General features: G+C 42.9%; 1 protein-coding gene across 10 annotated transcripts in view; it reads right to left on the bottom strand.

Annotated features, from left to right (window-relative positions):
* Positions 1-20,482, bottom strand: part of NSD2 (nuclear receptor binding SET domain protein 2) — a 97,127-nt gene that overhangs the window by 38,542 nt on the left and 38,103 nt on the right. For 7 of the 10 annotated variants that reach the window (XM_058546546.1, XM_058546545.1, XM_058546554.1 and 4 more), the window contains 5 exons: positions 7,377-7,521; positions 6,487-6,582; positions 4,446-4,564; positions 2,103-2,184; positions 560-684 (listed from right to left, as the gene is read on the bottom strand). In XM_058546546.1, coding sequence (XP_058402529.1) covers positions 560-684; positions 2,103-2,184; positions 4,446-4,564; positions 6,487-6,582; positions 7,377-7,521 — 567 coding nt within the window. The remainder of the gene's footprint in view (positions 1-559; positions 685-2,102; positions 2,185-4,445; positions 4,565-6,486; positions 6,583-7,376; positions 7,522-20,482) is intronic. The other 3 variants (XM_058546553.1, XM_058546555.1, XM_058546551.1) reach the window with 2 other exon arrangements.

Genomic DNA, 20,482 nt, shown 5'->3' with positions numbered 1-20,482 from the left:
CACTCAAGTATCTAAGAATATGCCAGAATTTAAAGGATCAAAGCCATGGACCCAAAGCTATGGAACACATAAGGAGATTCCTCCGTGAGCCTAGGTCCAAAAGCCACAGGATTCCGGTATAGCCACCCTTCATTCCACCTAGGGTGAGTGCACAATGACCGGAGTCAGATCAAATGACACAGTGTGTCATATGAGGACCAAAGAGGACTTAGTTTCATGTGAAATATTACAATGTGAGGACTAAATAGAACACAGCATTTTTAAGACAGATTTCAAGAACAATTAAATGCATCAATACTAAAGTATATCCACGTACACTTATACATACACTGTGTGCATGTGTGTGTATTTATATTTGAAGTCCTCACATAGACTAAAATAGTGATCTTTTCCACTTCATGACTTTTACATAGTTTAGAGAACCTAAAACCCACCTACATTTGTGGAGAACACCAATGTTATGCTTGTTAAGTCTGACTTTTACTCACACTTCAACGTGGGTAACTAAGTGGCCTTCATATGAATGCCATGGTTATCATTATCATTATTATTATTTTACCTCATTCTCAGTTAAGGATGCAGAAGGAGATGAACTTTTGCTAAACGCAAGAGTTGAAGACGCTGTTGCAGAAGCCCGATTTCGCTTCTTCAGTGGTTTGCATGCATCAGACAGATGTTTCGTTGCTGTAAAATAATTTTGGTTTATAAAGTAAAGTTTGAAATCTTAAACCCTCAATCTCTTCACTGCTTTAAAATTACTCCTCTAGCAAATGAAGTTCTAAAGATGAATCTCCTGGGAAGCTTTGTCATACTAAGGGCTTAGCTCTTTGTGGTGGAAAAATCTGAATGTAAACAAAGTCAGACAAACTGTATAATGAACTCCAATGTCCCCCTGCCTGGCCCCCAAAACCATGAACCTAGGGCCAACACAGCTCCATCCACACCTGGTTCCCTGTCCCCCTGCCGGGCTCTTCTGTAGCAAATCCCAAACCTATCATTTCACCCATAAAAATTTCAGTACATATCTCTAAAACATAAGGTTTTAAATATAACCATAATACTATTATCGTACTTAAAAGTAACAATCCCTTTATATCATCAAATATCCACTCAGTGTTCAAATTGCTTACAAATGTCTTGTTTTTTTAAGTCTGTTTAATTGATTTTTAAAAACCAGTACAGCACCTCAAGGAAAACAGAGCCATTTGCAATCTTCACTTACTCTTTCTCCCCTGAACTTTTCCTTTCTCATTAAGAGTTGGAGATGGTAAGCTTTCTTTAATAAACTACTAGACAGATACATCAAATAGGTAATTAATGAAAAGGTAAAAGGTAGCCTGACTCCCCTCTTCACTGTTTTGACAGTTATTTTTCACAAACATTTTAAGCTAGTTCCTTCAACATGTGAAACAGAAATAACCAGTCGTTACTTTTACTTTTAGCTAATATACACAAAGAATCAGATACTGAAAAGTGGTGGAATTTATAGCAACAACTGGCACCATCAAGTAAGAAACCTGGACACTTCTGATTTAAATCACTTCTCTAGTATAATTTTTTTTTTTTAATAACTTTATTTATTTTTTTTCCCCCAAAGCCCCAGCAGATAGTTGTATGTCATAGTTGCACGTCCTTCTAGTTGCTGTATGTGGGACGCGGCCTCAGCATGGCCGGAGAAGCAGTGCGTCGGTGTGCGCCCGGGATCCGAACCTGGGCCGCCAACAGCAGAGCGCACTCACTTAACCACTAAGCCATGGGGCCAGCCCTCTAGTATAATTTTAAACTGAAAACAATAAAGCCAAGTAGAAATCAGTAGAAAAGTATCTTTAATAAAATTTAGCTGAATCATCAAAACAACTCATAATTAAGCAGTTTATTTTTTAATTGCATGAGCACCTCCTTTCCACCTGATCCTTTAGGTTCTAGCGTAACTGTCGATTCCTCTGAGGGCTCTCTGGATCCCAGCCCAGCCTCCTCGTTACACTCTCAGCCCCACCGGAGAGAGACTCTGTGAGGATAGGCCCAGGCTTTCCTGTTCACCCCCAAGCCCAGCCCAGGGCACCTGGAAGGAGCTGACAAGGAAGGAGCACAGACCACATTACCTGCCTGGCTCTTCAACGAAGAGGCTGCCTCTATGGCCTTGCAAGAGCTTGTTCGGGCCGTTTTGTCAGTGATCGTCTCTCTCTGTTATTAAAAAAAAAAGAAAAAGGAGAACGAAGGAAAAAGGAAAAAAAATCTCTTGATGTGAACTAACACAGGTTACTGAAAAGTTATGCGACAGAAACTTCTTCCTTTGGAAATGTGTCCCACACAGGTCATCAGCGGCTGCCTGACCTTACCTGTCTTCCACAATTGCAACCCATTCTCCCCTGCCCACTCTGGACCCTGCTCTAACATCTGTTGGGAGGGAGGGCTAGCAGGGCCATGCCAAACCTGACTTAACAAGTCACAGTGCTGAAATACCTCAAATGAGTAACATTCAATATGCTACCCAAACTTTCCTCTGAATTCCAAGTGGAGTGTGAATTAGAGGAAACTAATCCTTCTACTCTAGAGCTTGCCCAGTTAACTTAAGGTGGAGCCTCATTAAGTCAATGCCAACATCACCATTCTAACTCACTATACTAAGGATTTCCAATTCTGAGACAAGCTCCAGGCAAACCTCTCAAAGACCATCAATAAAGCACATTTCACAACTGAGAAAAATAGCAAAAAAAAAGAGAAGGGATCATGAACATTTTGTCTAGTGCTCAGAATTTGAATAATGTAGTTGAAAATAATCTCTCTCAATACCACTGCGGCAGTACTACCTCATTCAGTCTGCCACCCCAGGAGGCCAAGTTCCGGCACTCAAACCCCATGCCCCCACCTGCCCAGGACACGGCAGGTGGAACAGGATTCCAGCGGGGGCAATCACAGGACTGTGGACAAGGTAACAGATGCATAGCACCTGGAATAATACCTGGCACATCAAAGTGCTCAAGGCATATTAGGAATTATACACGATATGGCTTACTCAGGTTTATAAAACCCAAACCAGAGCAGATACCACTACTCTTTTTATCACGTGCTATTTCCTGAGCTGTTAATAAAACATTTTTACCCAGCCACTTAATGTGAACTTTGATGTTTCAAGTGTCTATGGCCACACATTTTTTTTTAGGTAAATCGTCTATACAAATATTTCAAAGCAACCAATGTCAGTATGATTACCAGTAAAGGATTGCTTTAATAGTAGGAGGCCAGAGGAGATATTGAGGATGTGCTTCCAGATAACTGCAAACATTAGTGACTCAAAGTGAATTTTACCTAGCTCACTGCTAGACACTTGATCACTAACAACTTCACCTGACAGGTGCCCTAGAAGAATGCTTTGTTGGTCAGGAAAATGGGGCAGGGCCAGGCCTGCTCCCCTCAACTGCAAATATGGCTTTGAAGAAATAAGACAGATAATGTGGTGGCCACATATTTACACTTTAGCGATATGTGAGATTTATTTTCCATTCTTCAAAATAATAAAAAGAGCAACTACTTAATTCAGATCAGTAAAAGACAGTATGAAGCTTTACTCAAAATCATAAATCAGAGTACAACTACTCTGTCAGAACTATTAAATAAATATAAACTCAAACATAAGATACAAAGTCTGTGTAAACTCTCAGTTCATGAAGAAGTTAACTGGATGTCTGAGACGGTTTAAAGAAGTGGAATTGCATCATCATTAAACACACTAGAAAGGGCTCACATCCTCTATATGCGTGAGTGCCGCATGCTAGACAGAACAATCCACTGTTCCTTTGGATATACGGACCTTGGTCAGTTTCACTCTCCTCCAGGTACCAGGCAAACTCGGCCCCTTGATGCATGCTGGAATATGCTAGAACTCTAAGGCTCTGGGACTGCCTTTATATAAACAGGCCTACACAGCCTTCTTAGTATTCTCATTATGTAAACAATAACGTGAATTACTAATAAATTGAATGAGTGCATAAAATCTATTTTCAATGCCTTTAATGGATTTTTTTTAACTTTTCACTGAAGTATAGCCTATATCTCTAATAGATTTTGATGCTTTCATGACAACTCATTATTTACACATTGAATAATGAGCCCTAGAGACAAGAGTCCTTTTTAGCATACAATTTTGTTGAATCTAAACATCAAGTATTAATCAAAGTGTTTGGATGTTTTTCTTTGACAGCCACGTATCAGAAGTTTGTGTTCAAGTCTCTGGCAGCTAAGAACTGGCTCTCTTCAGTGGCCTTCGCAAAGGGGTTCCAGAGAAAAGCCAGCACTACTACATCTAGAACAACACCCACTGAGCACCACCCGGGGAGAACCGAGAGGAGTGCCTCCTGCATCCTGTCTGCATCCATTAGGGAAACACGGCCATTAGAGTCACGTAGCACACGTCCCTCCAGCCAGGCAAACCCGGGCGCAATTACCTTCCGAAGACCCTGCTTGTCGGTCCTGAGTCTTTTCCTGGGTGCATCCTCAACTTCAACGTCCTCTGTAGGGTCCTGTGTCCTCTTTGTGTGGTTTCTTTTTTTCCCATTTAAGTTACCTTGGAATGGGGATGGGGGAAACTTACATGAAAAACACTCTACAAGCCGCCCTCCAAAGCACTGAGCACCTACCCAGGGCATTCAATGTGCAAATCCAGCCCATGATGGTTTTCCTGTAATCCTGTTGATTTCCAGGGCATAGGTATTACAGATCAAATCTCTCTGCATTTTGCAAACTGCAGGGGACCACTTCCTATAACATCAAATACTGGAAAATCCTTATTTAATCTAGAGGTTATTATACTGGTATTTTTCATAATTATATTTTAATGTATAATAGCACTAAATTTAAATATGACCAGTATTTTTCAAAAATCCTTTACTTACTAATATTCAAAGACTAGTGGAATTTAAGTTGAACTTTAAAAAAACGTACAACTTGCTACTTTTTAGACATTTCCTTAAAGAAGCATCTTAAGTAGAAATACTACATTTGTATCTCCAAATTAAGGGCTTTCTACATGTTTGCTTCACTGTGCCATGTATTAGGTGTTCCCAGGAATATCAACTAATCCAAGACTTAAGGTGTCCATACAGCACTGACCTAGAAAAATAAGACGTAAGATAAGAGTGCAAATTCTAGAGAGATGATTAATTTGAACATGCCAATGTTTATTTTGAATACAAATCCAGTATTTCCATTTGCATAACTGCTTTACAGAGAGGTTCAGGGTTTATTCCTGGACTGTTCATCAAATATCCTGTGGGAGGACAGTGTCATCCTCAAACCTTACTACCTGGTAGGACAGAGCACACTGGCCAGGAGTGCTCAGGTCCATGGCACCCAGCAGTGCCTCGGGAGGAGGTGCAGGTCACCCAGCCCAGGGCTGACACGTGAGGCCTTGCCTCAGGTGGAGGCCTGATATTGCTAGAGAAGAGCCAAGCAGCCAGAGCACTGGCCCTCACCAGCTGCCAGTCTCAAACTGACATGAGCCAGCCCAGCAAGCCGCCTCCACTAAGCTCCATTCCTGGCCACAGCACCTCGGGCTAGCCGCAAGAGAATACCAGGAAGAAGCCTGCAGAGCAGCGGGCTGTGAGACCTGCTCAGCCACTGCCCGAGTATAACCACTACAGGGCACAGCCAGTCTGACTTGCCAGAACCTCCTCAATCAGGTTTGCTCCTCATCAGCATGTGTTCACTAAGCTACAGCCACCTGCCGGCAGCAACTGTCACCCAGTGCCTCGTCTTCCCACAGGTGAGGTGAAGTCATGGTCCTTTACATAAGGACCTCCCCCGTACCAGAAGGAGACAATAGTCGTTTCTTACAGAAATAAGCAATATGGGCATCTGTTTGAATTCCCAACAGAAATAAGCAATATGGACATCTGTTTGAATTCCTAATACTGAGACGACGGGACAGCTGACACCACAGACATGGCCCATCATCTTGGTTGTAAGCACTGGGGACCCTGAAAGGGAGAGTTAAAGGGCATCCAGGAACAAGAACACACCTGACACCACTGAGTGTAGAAATCGACCCCTATCCTCCTCCTGTCTACTAAGTACTCAGTGATAGTCCAAAATGACAAAATGTGACAATCAAATTCACACTTACTCTTCAAAGGTAAGTTGAATCTGGCTTCAGGAAAACCTTTCTCATTCTGAAATACGTCAGTTATTGAAAAGGGACACTTTTCTAGATTTAGTGTACTAATGAAGAGTCAGGTGAACTCTTGCCTTTTAAAGAATATACACAAATCCCAAACATCCTCACTCTTCTAAATCACAGTATTTGCAACAAACACTGATGAAATTGAATAAAACTCAGTATTAATATAATTAGATAGTTGATGGAGATCTAAGAAAGCCCTAAAATCAAGATGGAAACATCTGTGAACAAAAGAGAAAGGTTATATAGTACGTGCGCAATTACAGTCAAATATACACAGCGCTGATCTAGAAGCACGAGCTAGTACACACAAGGCAAATTGCAATTACTTCTGGGTCTCGGTCTCCTTTTAGGTGAGTCTTGAAACACTTTACGTTTGGCCTCTCCAAACCTCTTCAATGATGAACCTTGAGAGATACAGAATTTTTTTGTATTTTAAATTGATACCCAAATATGTCACACTTATTTTTACATTAAAAATGTCAGTTTTCCACAACATGTGTGTCCAAGCACGCACAGACGACAAATCTGACTGTTGTTACATGTTTTCTCCAAAGCTTACAATGTTAAGTCTCCCTTCTCTTGCCATTACCCAAAGCAAAGTAGCACTTTTTGTTTTTTTAACTGAAGGCCTAAGAAGAACCAGAAGACACTCACATTTAAGGTCAGTCCACAGTCACCCTCCTCACCCTGCCAGCTCTCAAGAAAACAGGCCAGGAATGGCGCCCCCAGGTCCAGAGCCTCTGGCCCACAAAGGTGAAGCCCTCGTGAGGTGCAGGCGTAGCCCCAGCCAGGAGAGCAACCTCACTGGGGAACACAGGCCTGAAGTCTGACCCTACCATGTCACGTAAGCCTGGAGTCCTAGAGACCACCTGGGCTCCCTTCCTTCTGGCATCCTCCCTCACACCACCCCATTGACTGCAGAGGCTAGAGCGCCCACTCCACTTGGGCAGAAGAGCGAGGGACCCGCAGGCCAGACAGAGGATCACATGGAACAGCTCTCATGACAACGAGTGAGGAAATGCAGACAGCAGAGGTTGCTTTATTGTGACCACACGCACTCTGGTTGCTGGCACAAGCACCACAGGTCAGAGCTGGGGAGAGCGGACACGCTTCCCTACAGTCCCAAGACCGGAGCTCAGTCTGCTACACTACACACATCACACCTAAGCAGAGTACACTAGCACAGCTTTACGTTTACCAGAGTCTTCTTCAGACTGGGAAGAGGCCACTAGGGCAAACTTTGTGTTATAGCGCGCTTTCTGTTTCTCATTGAGCATGTTCCACTGGGAGCCAAGCAACTCTTCGATCTCCTCACTCGAGGCGTCTGGGTGCTCAGCAACAACCTGTGAACACAGAAAATGGTGAGGTAAGAAGGCCAAATACCTAGAACTCAAAATCCAATGCACGGCGCTCTAGAACTCAGCAAGTGGCATTTTTATTCCCACATCATGGAACTATGTCCTGTAAAAGCTTCAAAGAAAAATAATGCTTAAGTGATGCTATAACTCACTGAAAACTCATAAATGAACATAGTGCTGGTAAAAACAACTCAACTGTATTTATGCAAATGCAGGAAATGATAAATGGTAAGAGAAAAAAATACACTTTTCCAAAATCACTAAATTATCAGTAAGCTACAATTTTCTAAGCATCCTTGAAAAATCAGTAGTAGGAAAAGTCCTACAGAAACACCTCTAAACGTGGAGGTGACGTCTTGTCTTGGTTTTCTCATTGGCCATAGCACCCTCCCTCCATCTTTCAGGTACCCGCTAGGAAGGACTAAAGGCAGCATGCCAAGGAACGCCCCCCCACCTCTGTCACAGCCCAGGCCAGCACAGAGACAATCACTCTGCACAGCCAAGACAGAGAGCTTCCCTGGCCCTCTGGCCACTATCGGGGTTGCCAGCATCAGCACTCTGGGAGCATGCTAGAAATGCAGACTCTCAGGCCCTACTTCAGATCTGCCAACCAGGAGCCTGTACTTTAACAAGGTCTCCAGGTGATTCACAGGCACAGTGAAGCCTCATTAGCAGGTCCTCAGCCTTGGCTGCACACTGTAATAACCGAGGGAGTTTAAAAACCTATGGTGCTCAGGTCCTGCCCAAGACCAATTCAAACCAGTGGGCCTGGCATCAGTACTTTAAAGGTTTCCCATGGGTTTCTTTTTTTTTTTTTTTTGTGAGGAAGATCAGCTCTGAGCTAACATCCGTGCTAATCCTCCTCTTTTTGCTGAGAAAGACCGGCTCTGAGCTAACATCTATTGCCAATCTTCCTCCTTTTTTTTCCCCCCTCAAAGCCCCAGTAGATAGTTGTATGTCGTAGTTGCACATTCTTCCAGTTGCTGTATGTGGGACGCGGCCTCAGCATAGCCGGAGAAGCGGTGTCTCAGTGCACGCCCGGGATCTGAACCCGGGCTGCCGCCAGCGGAGCGCGTGCACTTAACCACTAAGCCACGGGGACAGCCCTCCCATGGGTTTCTAATGTGCACCCGAGTTTGAGAGCAATCAACAGCAGAGGCACAGAGGTCAACAAACTATGGCTTCCAGGCCAAATCTGACCCACCACCTGTTTTTGTACGGCCTGTGAAATAAGAATTGATTTTACATTTTTAAATGGCTGAAAAAAAATCAGAAGAATATTTCATAGCACATAAAAATTATAGAAAATTCAAATATCAGTCCATAAATAAAGTTTTATACCTGTCTCAGGCATTCATTTACATATTTTCTATGGCTGTTTTCACGCTACAACCCAAAGTTGAGGAATTGCAACAGAGATTTCATTGTCCTTGATGCCCTTCCAAAAAGTTTGTCAACCGATTCAGAGCACTAGCCAGCATGCTTTGGAGCAGACCCTAGGTTCGAAAGTGGCTTCTCCACTTGGTAGCTTTATGAACCTGGGTAAGTGAAGGTGTTGATCCGCTCCCCTCTGTGACACGGGGGTGGTAACACTTCACCTGGCAGTGGTAAGGAAGGAACGGGTTAATGCTGGCTGGTTATTACTACCACTTAGATCTACCACATGCCCAGCCAACATAGGTAACCTCTGCCCCAAAACTCAAACCCCTACTCACAACGCGATTACCACAGACAGCTTCTTACAGCCTCCTGTGTCCCCTACACCTCACCATGTCCTCCTTGGCCCTGCTAGACACTGGCACACCACCAACTCCTGACCACCCTCAGAGCTCAGGGCACATGCCTTTGCAGACGAGGGTTAGCGACACCTCGCAGAAACACCCAGCCCTGCTCTGTCCTCGCATCAGAAAGACACCTTCTGCAATTTGAAGCCCAACTCGGACCTCCAGCATTCCACCGGGTGTTCTCCTCTGCATCCTTCGTGAGCCATCATGTTTCTTACTGTCACCAATCCCACCTCACTCCTGCCTGTGCATTTCCAGAGCCACACATGCCTCCTTCCTCCTGTCAACTTGGGACACCCTCCCCTCTTGTTCCAGTAGGGCTTTATCCTGCCTGCCTGTCACCCCACCCTTCATTAGAAGTGAGCTCTCCAGCCCCCAACACTTCAAGCATCAAGGGTCTCAAAGGTTTCTGTGCAGAGCTTCAGATTCATAGGGCACTTGCCTTCTAGAACTCTCCACCTGGAGATTCCTCAAGATTAGTATATTCATTTGTGGACCTGCTGCCCTCCTCATTCACCCACCCCAGACTACAATGTCCTCAATCAGAATGCATAGTAACAGCGTTCACGGCTGATTCATCAAACAAGACTCCTGAATTTCCCTTGAGGCCATCCTTCCTCTTGCACCTAAATCTGTGCCAGGCTGGCCAGCTCCACTCCTGAACATCCTTGTATCCACCCACCTCCACAGGGACTGAAACGGTTTCAGCAACCAGTTTCGTGGCTCTAGGTGCTGTCCATCCACCTGCTGACATTCCCAGCCCAAAAGGTCTCCTTCCTGCAACCAGAGGGACCACAGCCCAGCCCACATCTTAGTAGATCCCTGCCACTCGGCAATGCCTTCCATGGCCCCCTTCACCCGGTGCCGATTCTCTTCCCACTTCGTCACTCTCCCAGCAACTCTGCACTGAAGCTACACAATGGACAGTCCCCAGCAGGCTGTGGACACAGTAGGCTCTATCTCTTACCACTTCCACAGGTCACACACTCTCCCTGAAACATTCTCCTCCACCATGCTGGCTTCCAGGCATCCTTTTATGTTTCAGCTGCAATGTTGCTTTCATTCATTCAAGCACTACTCTGCGCTAAGGACAGGAGATAAAACAGTAACAGCAGCCACTATACTGCCCCATAGTGCTCACTTTCTGGGGGGTCATGTGTTCATTTTTCATCCCCTCACCATATATTGTGTATACCAGGGAGGCAGAGAAAGTATCTTCATTATCATCTTAGGTTAATAAAGCAATGGCTGCTCATTAAAGTCTATGGGTTTCATAACGAAGCAGCACTGTACAACTGTTACAAGCTCTAAACACACACCCATGTGCACAAACATGCATGTACAATTAGGGTCAGGTCCCAATTCTACTTCCTACCTGTGTCTGTAGAAGATGTAAAGAATGGCTTTACATCTTCTAGCTCAGTTTAGCCAGTTAAAGACAGGGATAATTTATGCCAACCTCAAAAGGCCATTATGACAACTGAATACAATTTTTCACGATAACATACTGGCAATGTGTCTGACATATGGTGAGCACTCAACAGTGGCTACTTTTACATTTTTAATAAACTATTTATTTCAGATATGAAAAACATGGAAAACCAAATACCCACAAGCCCACACAGCTGACTAAAATATTACCCGTACAATCAAAGACTCCATGTAGTCCTCAGAGACTGCACTCCCTTTCCTCATCCCACCTGCCCCCTCACGCATCTTTTATGAGCTTCAAGTCGCTTTTTAAACTTCTGAGAAGAATGCTGAGGTAGCCGTCCTCTAGGATGGCCCCACGAGCCTCAACCCCTAGTACTCATGCCTCCCTACTGAACAGCGCTTCCGGTGTAGCCAACATACAGTGCAGAAACGGTGGCATATGACTTCCGTAAAAGACACCTGCCCTGCTCTCTCTTAGCTCACCTGCTCTGGGGGAAGGTAGCCTCTATGTTGTGAGGACACTCCAGGAGCCCCATGGAGTGGGCCACATGATGAGGAACCGAGGCCTCCTGCAGGCAATATATGAGTGCAGCACCTTGGAAGAAGATCCTCCCACCCCAGGCAAGCCTTCAGATGACGCAGCCCCAGCCAACATCTTAACTGTGACCTCATGAGAGACCCTTATGCAGAACCAACCAGCTAAGCTGCTCCTGAATTTCTGACCCATAGAAACTGTGAGATAATCAATGCATGTGGTTTTAAGCCACTTAGTTTTGAGGTATCTTATTACGCAACAATAGATAACTGGTACAAATGAATATACAAAAAACTGAGACATAAAGCATTGGTTCAACCCTAATGGATCTGTAAAAATTAGCATCAGGGAAGGTCGAAAACATTCTTTAAAAATTGGAAACTGAGGAGTGACGTCAGCATCATCGCGGAGTGAGCTTTCCCGTGAATTCTTCCCCCACAAAATACAACAAAAATAACAGCCACAGACCAGCAACGGAATCCCAGACAGTCAAAAGCTGGAGCGGAGGGATCCACACTGCCGCACATCTGAGAGCGGAACGTGCTGGGCCCCCGGAGGAAGTGGGGAGAGGTAAGGAGAACTCCGCTCCCTCCCCATCAGATCAGCGATCCGGTCCGCGCGGCTCCCAGAGAGGGGGGAGGGGCGGCCCTCGGCGGGAAACTGTAGCTCTTCGGGCGATCTCAGCCAGTGGGAAACTCCCGCACAGAGGGCTCAGAGGAGCCACAGGGCTACCATCAACATCTGAGCAACCCAGAGAGCGGATAAAGAGGGGCAAACGAGAAGCCTCCCACGTCAGGGACCCAGAGGGCAAAAGAGAGAGCTCCCCCCTCCCCGCAACCCGGAATCTGCAGCTCGACCAGATCTAGCGGTCCGAGGCAGACCTGAATAAACTGGACTGGACCCGTGGATCGCAGTGGGGAAAAGAAACAAAACAAAACAAAACAAAACTGCGGATCGCAGCAGAAAAACTGGGGCAGAGCGCAGGGGGCTTAGACTACACAGCCCTTTACCACCACACAGTGGCGGCAGGTGGAAATTGCAACCAGAGACTTCCAGGATGAGGAAAATCAAAACCAACACAGGAACCACAATGCAAAAATATATGAAATCACCAGACCAGAAACAAAATGACAAGCACCCAGAAATCAACCCCGAAGACACAGAAATCCATAAACTAAATGACAGAGATTTCAAAATAGCTATCATAAAAACACTCAATGAAATACGAGACAACACAGACAAACAATTAAATGAGATTAGGAGTTTCTTCACAAAAGAGATTGAAATCATAAAGAAAAACCTATCAGGGCTGATGGAGATGAAGAACACAATGGAGGAGATAAAGGAGAATCTGGAATCTTTAAAGAACAGAGCTGACAATATGGAGGAAAGAATTAGTACTTTAGAGGATAGGAATACAGATATACTCCAGATGGAAGAAGAGAGAGAACTAAGACTAAAAAGAAATGAAGAAAGACTCCGAGAAATATCGGACTCTATCAGAAAATGTAACATAAGAATTATAGGTATTCCTGAGGGAGAGGAGAGGGAAAGAGGAACAGAGAGCCTATTCAAGGAAATAATAGCTGAAAATTTCCCAAATCTGGGGAAGGAGCAGGAAATACCAGTAAGCGAAGCCAACAGGACTCCTATATATATTAACAGACAAAGGCCTTCACCACGACACCTAGTGGTAAGGCTAGCCAGGGTCAACGACAAAGAAACAATATTAAGGGCAGCTAGACAAAAACAAAAAATAACGTACAAAGGAACTCCCATCAGGCTCTCAGCGGATTTCTCAACAGAAACTTTTCAGGCTAGAAGAGACTGGAATGATATATTCAAAATACTAAAAGACAAAAACTTTCAGCCAAGAATACTCTATCCAGCAAAAATATCCTTCAAATATGATGGAGAAATAGTAACTCTCCCAGATAAACAAAAGCTAAGGGAGTTCATGGCCACGAGACCGCCACTACAAGAAATACTCAAGAAGGCCCTCAGGCCTGAAAACAAGAAGAGAAAGGGAACACAAAGCTTGGAGTAAGGAGAAAAGTAGGTAGACAAAATCAGAGAAATAGTAGATCTTTACCGGAATAGGTTAGCAACCACTTAAATACTAAACTCAAAGATCAAAGGAAGAAATTCACCAAAAATAAATTTAACCTCATCACTGTAAACACACAGCCACAACACAAGATAGAATAAGGTATAACAAGAGCAACTTAGAAGGGGAAGAGGAAAGTGACTGAATTGACTTAGTATAAGGAAATAGGAGGCTATCAGATAATGGACTATCTCATACAGAAGATTTTTCGCCCAAACCTCAAGGTAACCACCAAACAAATAATCAAATTAAAACCACATATGATAAACAAAGAGAAAACTAGAAGAATCATAAGACAGAACAACCAAACTGAATTGGCAGTCCAAAACAAATGGGACAAGAAACAAAGGAAATGCAAAAGAACCAGAAAATAAGTGACAAAACAGCAACATTCAACCCTCATATTTCAATAATTACCCTAAATGTAAATGGATTGAACTCTCCAATCAAAAGATACAGAGTGGCAGGATGGATTAAAAAGCAAGACCCAACAATATGCTGCCTTCAGGAAACACATCTTAGCACTAAAGACAAGCACAGGCTCAGAGTGAAAGGATGGAAGACAATACTCCAAGCTAATGGCAAACAAAAGAAAGCAGGTGTTGCCATACTCATATCAGACAAAGTAGACTTCAAGATAAAACAGGTTAAGAAAGACAAAGAAGGGAAATATATAATGATAAAAGGGACACTCCATCAAGAAGACATATCACTTATAAATATATATGCACCCAACATAGGAGCACCAATGTACATAAAACAACTATTAACAAACCTAAAAGGAGAAATCAACAACAACACAATAATAGTAGGGGATCTTAACACCCCACTTACAGCAATGGATAGATCATCCAGACAAAAAGTTAATAAAGAAATATTAGACTTAAATGAAAAACTGGACGAGATGGACCTAGTAGACATATACAGAGCACTCCACCCAAAAACAGCTGACTACACATTCTTCTCAAGCGCGCATGGAACATTCTCTAGGATAGACCATATGTTGGGAAACAAAGCAAGCCTCAATAAATTTAAGAAGATTGAAATCATAACAAGCATCTTTTCAGACCATAAGGCTATGAAACTGGAAATGAACCAGGAAAAAAAAACTGGGAAAGTGACAAAAATGTGGAGATTAAACAACATGCTACTGAACAACCAATGGATCATTGATGAAATTAAAGGAGAAATCAAAAACTATCTGGAAACAAACGAAAATGATAACATGCCATATCAAACCATATGGGACGCAGCAAAAGCGGTCCTGAGAGGGAAACTCATAGCGATACAAGCCCACCTTAACAAACAAGAAAAAGCCCTAATAGGCAACCTTAAATTACACCTAACAGAACTAGAAAAAGAAGAACAAACAAAGCCCAAAGCCAGCAGAAGGAGAGAAATAATAAAAATCAGAGCAGAAATAAATGATATTGAGACCAAAAAAACAGTAGAAAGGATTAATGAAACAAAGAGTTGGTTCTTCGAGAAGATAAACAAAATAGACAAACCCTTAGCCAGGCTAACTAAGAAAAAAAGAGAAAAGGCTCAAGTAAATAAAATTAGAAATGAAAGAGGAGAAATTACAACGAATACCATGGAAATACAGAGGATTATAAGAGAATACTATGAGAAATTATATGCCAACAAATTGGACAATCTAGAAGAAATGGATAAATTCTTAGACTTATACAACCTCCCAAAATTGAACCAAGAAGAAATGGAGAATCTGAATAGACCAATCACAAGTAAAGAGATTGAAATAGTAATCAAAAACCTCCCAAAAAATAAAAGTCCAGGACCAGATGGCTTCTCCAGTGAATTTTACCAAACATTCAAAGAAGATTTAATACCCATCCTCCTCAAACTATTCCAAAAAATAGAGGAAGATGGAACACTTCCTGAATCATTCTATGAGGCCAACATCACCCTGATACCGAAACCAGACAAAGACAATACAAAGAAAGAAAATTACAGGCCAATATCGCTGATGAACATTGATGCAAAAATCCTCAACAAAATATTGGCAAACCGAATACAACAATATATTAAAAAGATCATACACCATGATCAAGTGGGATTTATACCAGAGACGCAGGGATGGTTCAACATCCGCAAATCAATCAACGTGATACATCACATCAACAAAACAAAGAATAAAAACCACATGATCGTCTCAATAGACGCAGAGAAGGCATTTGACAAGATACAACATCCATTTATGATAAAAACTCTCAATAAAATGGGAATAGAAGGAAAGTACCTCAACATAATAAAGGCCATATATGACAAACCCACAGCTAACATCATACTCAACGGGGAAAGACTGAAAGCCATTCCTCTGAGAACAGGAACGAGGCAGGGCTGCCCACTCTCACCACTCCTGTTCAACATAGTACTGGAGGTTTTGGCCAGAGCAATTAGGCAAGAAAAAGGAATAAAAGGAATCCAAATAGGTAACGAAGAAGTGAAACTCTCACTATTTGCAGATGACATGATTGTATATATAGAAAACCCTAAAGAATCTGTTGGAAAACTGTTAGAAACAATCAACAACTACAGCAAAGTTGCAGGGTACAAAATCAATCTACAAAAATCAGTTGCATTTCTATATGCTAATAATGAACTAACAGAAAGAGAGCTCAAAAAGATAATACCATTTACAATTGCATCAAAAAGAATAAAATACCTAGGAATAAATCTTACCAAGGAGGTGAAGGACCTATACAATGAGAACTACAAGACATTATTGAGGGAAATCTACGATGACATAAAGAAATGGAAAGATATCCCATGCACGTGGATTGGAAGAATAAACATAGTTAAAATGTCTATATTACCTAAAGCAATCTACAGATTCAATGCAATCCCAATCAGAATCCCAATGACATTCTTCACAGAAATAGAAAAAAGAATACTAAAATTTATATGGGGCAACAAAAGACCCCGAATAGCTAAAGAAATCCTAAAGAAAAAGAACAAAGCAGGAGGCATCACAATTCCTGACTTCAAAACATACTACAAAGCAATAGTAATCAAAACAGCATGGTACTGGTACAAAAACAGACACACAGATCAATGGAACAGAATTGAAAGCCCAGAAATAAAACCACACATATACGGACAGCTAATTTTCGACAAAGGTGCTAAGGACATGCAATGGAGAAAGGAAAGTCTCTTCAATAAATGGTGTTGGGAAAACTGGACATCCACATGCAAAAGAATGAAAGTGGACCATGTGCTATCGCCATTCACAAAAATTAACTCAAAATGGATCAAAGACCTGAAGGTGAGACCTGAAACTATAAAACTCATAGAAGAAAATATAGGCAACACACTATTTGACATTGGGTTTAAAGGAATCTTTTCGGATGACATGCCTACCCAGACTAGGGAAACTAAAGAAAAAATAAACAAGTGGGACTTTATCAGACTAAAGAGCTTTTATAAGACAAATGAAATCAGAATCAAGATGAACAAACAACCAACCAGCTGGGAGAGAATATTTGCAAAACATACATCTGACAAGGGGTTGATCTCCATAATATATAAAGAACTCACACAATTGAACAACAAAAAAACAAACAACCCGATCAAAAAATGGGCAGAGGAAATGAACAGACACTTCTCCAAGGAAGATATACAGATGGCCAATAGGCACATGAAAAGATGCTCAACATCACTAATCATCAGGGAAATGCAAATCAAAACAACACTAAGATACCACCTCACGCCCGTTAGAATGGCTATAATCACCAAGACAAAAAACAACAAATGTTGGAGAGGATGTGGAGAAACAGGAACCCTCATACACAGCTGGTGGGAATGCAAATTGGTGCAGCCTCTATGGAAAACGGTATGGAGATTCCTCAAAGAATTAAAAATAGAGATGCCCTATGACCCAGCCATCCCACTACTGGGAATCTATCCAACGCACCTGAAATCAACAATCCAAAGAGGCTTATGCACCCCTATGTTCATTGCAGCATTATTCACCATAGCCAAGAAGTGGAAGCAACCTAAGTGTCCCTCGACTGACGATTGGATTAAGAAAATGTGGTATATATATACAATGGAATACTACTCAGCCATAAAAAAAGACAAAATCGTCCCATTTGCAACAACATGGATGGGCCTGGAGCGTATTATGTTAAGTGAAATAAGCCAGAAAGAGAAAGACAAACACTGTATGATCTCACTCATATGTGGAATATAAACCAACACATGGACAGAGAAAACTGGACTGTGGTTACCCGGGAAGTGGGGGTGGGGGGTGGGCACAAGGGGTGAAGGGAGTCATATATGGGGTGATGGACAAACAAAAATGTACAACCCAAAATTTCACAATGTTAGAAACCATTAAAATATCAATAAAAATCAAAAAAAAAAAAAAAAAAAAATTGGAAACTGAGGCCAAAAACATCTGCAAATGAAATTGCTACTAAGCCTGGGGCCTTTGGTAAACACTCTCTGCGTTCCACTTTACTCTCCGGTAAACTCTCCTAGTGGGGGACCTCCCTCAGCTGCTCTTGCTTCCCTGCATGCAAACAAAATAAGGGCACTAAACTGACCACTGCCAGGGTTGTCCACTATCTCCCCCGCCCAGGTTCGCAGCAGTGGGCCTCCAGCCCCACTGTGGACTTTGTCTTCCAACATACTCCTCACCTGCCCCTACTCCAGCCCCTTTAGCTGTATTGCAGGAACATCACAAAATACACTCGTGAGCTGCATGTCTAAGCTAAGCCTGCTAGACAAAGACTAACAAGCAAAACATGTTAATGAAGAACTCAACCCATTTCAAGAAGCATAATACTTTTCTTCATTTGCAAGAAGGAAGCTGGAAATTGACCCCAAAAAGGTCAGCAAGTGGCAACCAAAGGTCTTTGATAGTCACAGTCTTATACCAAGTGACCCTAGAACAGGAGGGTCCAGAAAGCAGAAGGGAGGCTCCAACCAACTCTGTCCCTCAAGGGCTGGTCACTGATTAATCAATTAACAACCAAAAGCCATCCTTGGGTGCACCACCACTCTCCAAAAAAGAAAAAACAACCTATAAAGACCCAGATTATTCTACAGGGTAGAATCAGGAAGCAGCTTCCTCAATTCAAGTACAGAATTACTTGTTACAGAACCAGCACAAACACACTTGTAATAACAAAAGAAACAAAACAGTTAAGGGAAAAAAAAAAAAAAAAGTTAAGGACTACCCTAACAGTCCCTACTTTTCTGACAACACATAATTACTTAAGACCAATCAGCACCCAAAGCCAGCTGAGAGGGAAAGGGCTCATGGGCCTCATTCCCCACAGACACCAGGTATGGGCAGGGCAGGGCATGGCATTTATCTCTAATGTGGAACTGAATTTTAATTGTGCACCTTCAGTTTGGTTTTTGCATTTAGTATGATGCCAATGGCAAAACTGTGCAGAATGGGCTCTGGAGGGACACTCAGAGCCAGAAGAGCTGGGGTGTGAGCTTCAAAGGCTCCAGGGCAACAGCACTGCTTCCTGAGTGCAGAGCACCCCACACATGCTGGCCCTCAGGGCATAGCTTGTCAGCAGTCTCTGGAGTGATAGGCTTCTGTTTGTTCTTAGCATGTTTCTTAGTACTACAAGGGTCATCTGAGAGCAACTTGGGTCCCCAAAAGCAAAGAGAGTGGTCTTTGGAAAGTGGTTTGAATTCTCAGGTATCTACTTTTCTTTTATAATTTCAAACAAGTGGAAAGACCATGGAGAAACATACTACAAACAGGCCAGAGTGTGGCTGGCTGGGCAGTCCTCATCTGTCATAGCCTTGCCCTGCTTCCAAAGTCTGAGAGTGTGCAGCTCCTTACCAGGTGTGATGGGAGTCCAGCTGTCAACACAGGTGGTGTACACTCAGAGCTTACCACTCGCACTCTCACCCACAGCAGGCCCAATGCAGTAACTGTCCACACTGCTCAGTGCTCTGTACCATTTTAAATCCAACAGTGGCCTCAGCTCCTCCACCAGGTGTCAACACCTCCCTGGGCAGACCTCAAAGCTCCTGGACAGAGGTATGTACCTTCACAGCTACACATTCACTCTTTTGGATGGATGTAGGTAGACAGGAAGGTAAAAGTAAATAGTGGGTATGTTGCACTTTTCAAACTTTATATAAGTAATAGGATCTGCATATCCTTCAGCAACTTGCTTTCCTCTTGGACATCCAGTGAGTTCACTTTAATTGCTATCTAGGGTTATGGTGCAGGAACATATAGCAGATTGTCATTCATTTAATAACTTTTTACAGTTTTGAACACTGTGCTGTCTCCTTGGGTGCAAGGGCAAAATTTCTCTAGGGTAAATATCTAGGAGTGAAATTATAAGACAAAAAGAATGCATGCATCTTAGCATTATTCACTACAGCCAAGACATGGAAGCCACCCAAGTGTCCCTTGACTGATGACTGGATAAAGAAGATGTGGTATATATATATATATATACCATGGAATACTACACATCCATAAAAAAAGATAAAATCGTCCCATTTGCAACAACATGGATGGACCTGGAGGGTATTATGTTAAGTGAAATAAGCCAGACAGAGAAAGACAAACAGTGCATGATTTCACTCACATGTGCAAGATAAACCAACACACAGACAGATAGAAGTGTTTGGTGGTTACCAGGGGCTAGGGGGGTGGGGGGTGGGCACAAGAGGTGGAGGGATGCACTTATACGGTGACTGATAAACAATAATGTACAACAAAAATTTCACAATTAAAAAAAAAAAAGAACTCGCATCTTCAATTTCACTAGATATTGCCAAATTTCTCTTGAAACCAGGTGTAAGACATGATCTTCCAGCAGCCCTGGATGGGGATTCCCACCGCAGCTCATCTTCTTAACCCCTGAGGCACTGGGGTTGTATCTGCTCGCCTGGTGGCTGTGAAGTACCACCTCACTGTGATGTGGCGCACAGCTCCCTGGCTGCTGGTGAGGTTGAGCAGCACCTCTTCATGGACTCGTTGGCCACCCAGGCTCTCCTGTAAATGGTCATTTTCATAGCCTTCCCCTTTTTTCCTCTGGAATTGTTTGAGCTCTGTACACATAGCTCGTCCTTTCATTT

Source organism: Diceros bicornis, chromosome 8, assembly GCF_020826845.1.
Source record: "Diceros bicornis minor isolate mBicDic1 chromosome 8, mDicBic1.mat.cur, whole genome shotgun sequence".
Taxonomy (NCBI): Eukaryota; Metazoa; Chordata; class Mammalia; order Perissodactyla; family Rhinocerotidae; genus Diceros; species Diceros bicornis.
This window is presented reverse-complemented; position numbering and strand designations above follow the sequence as displayed.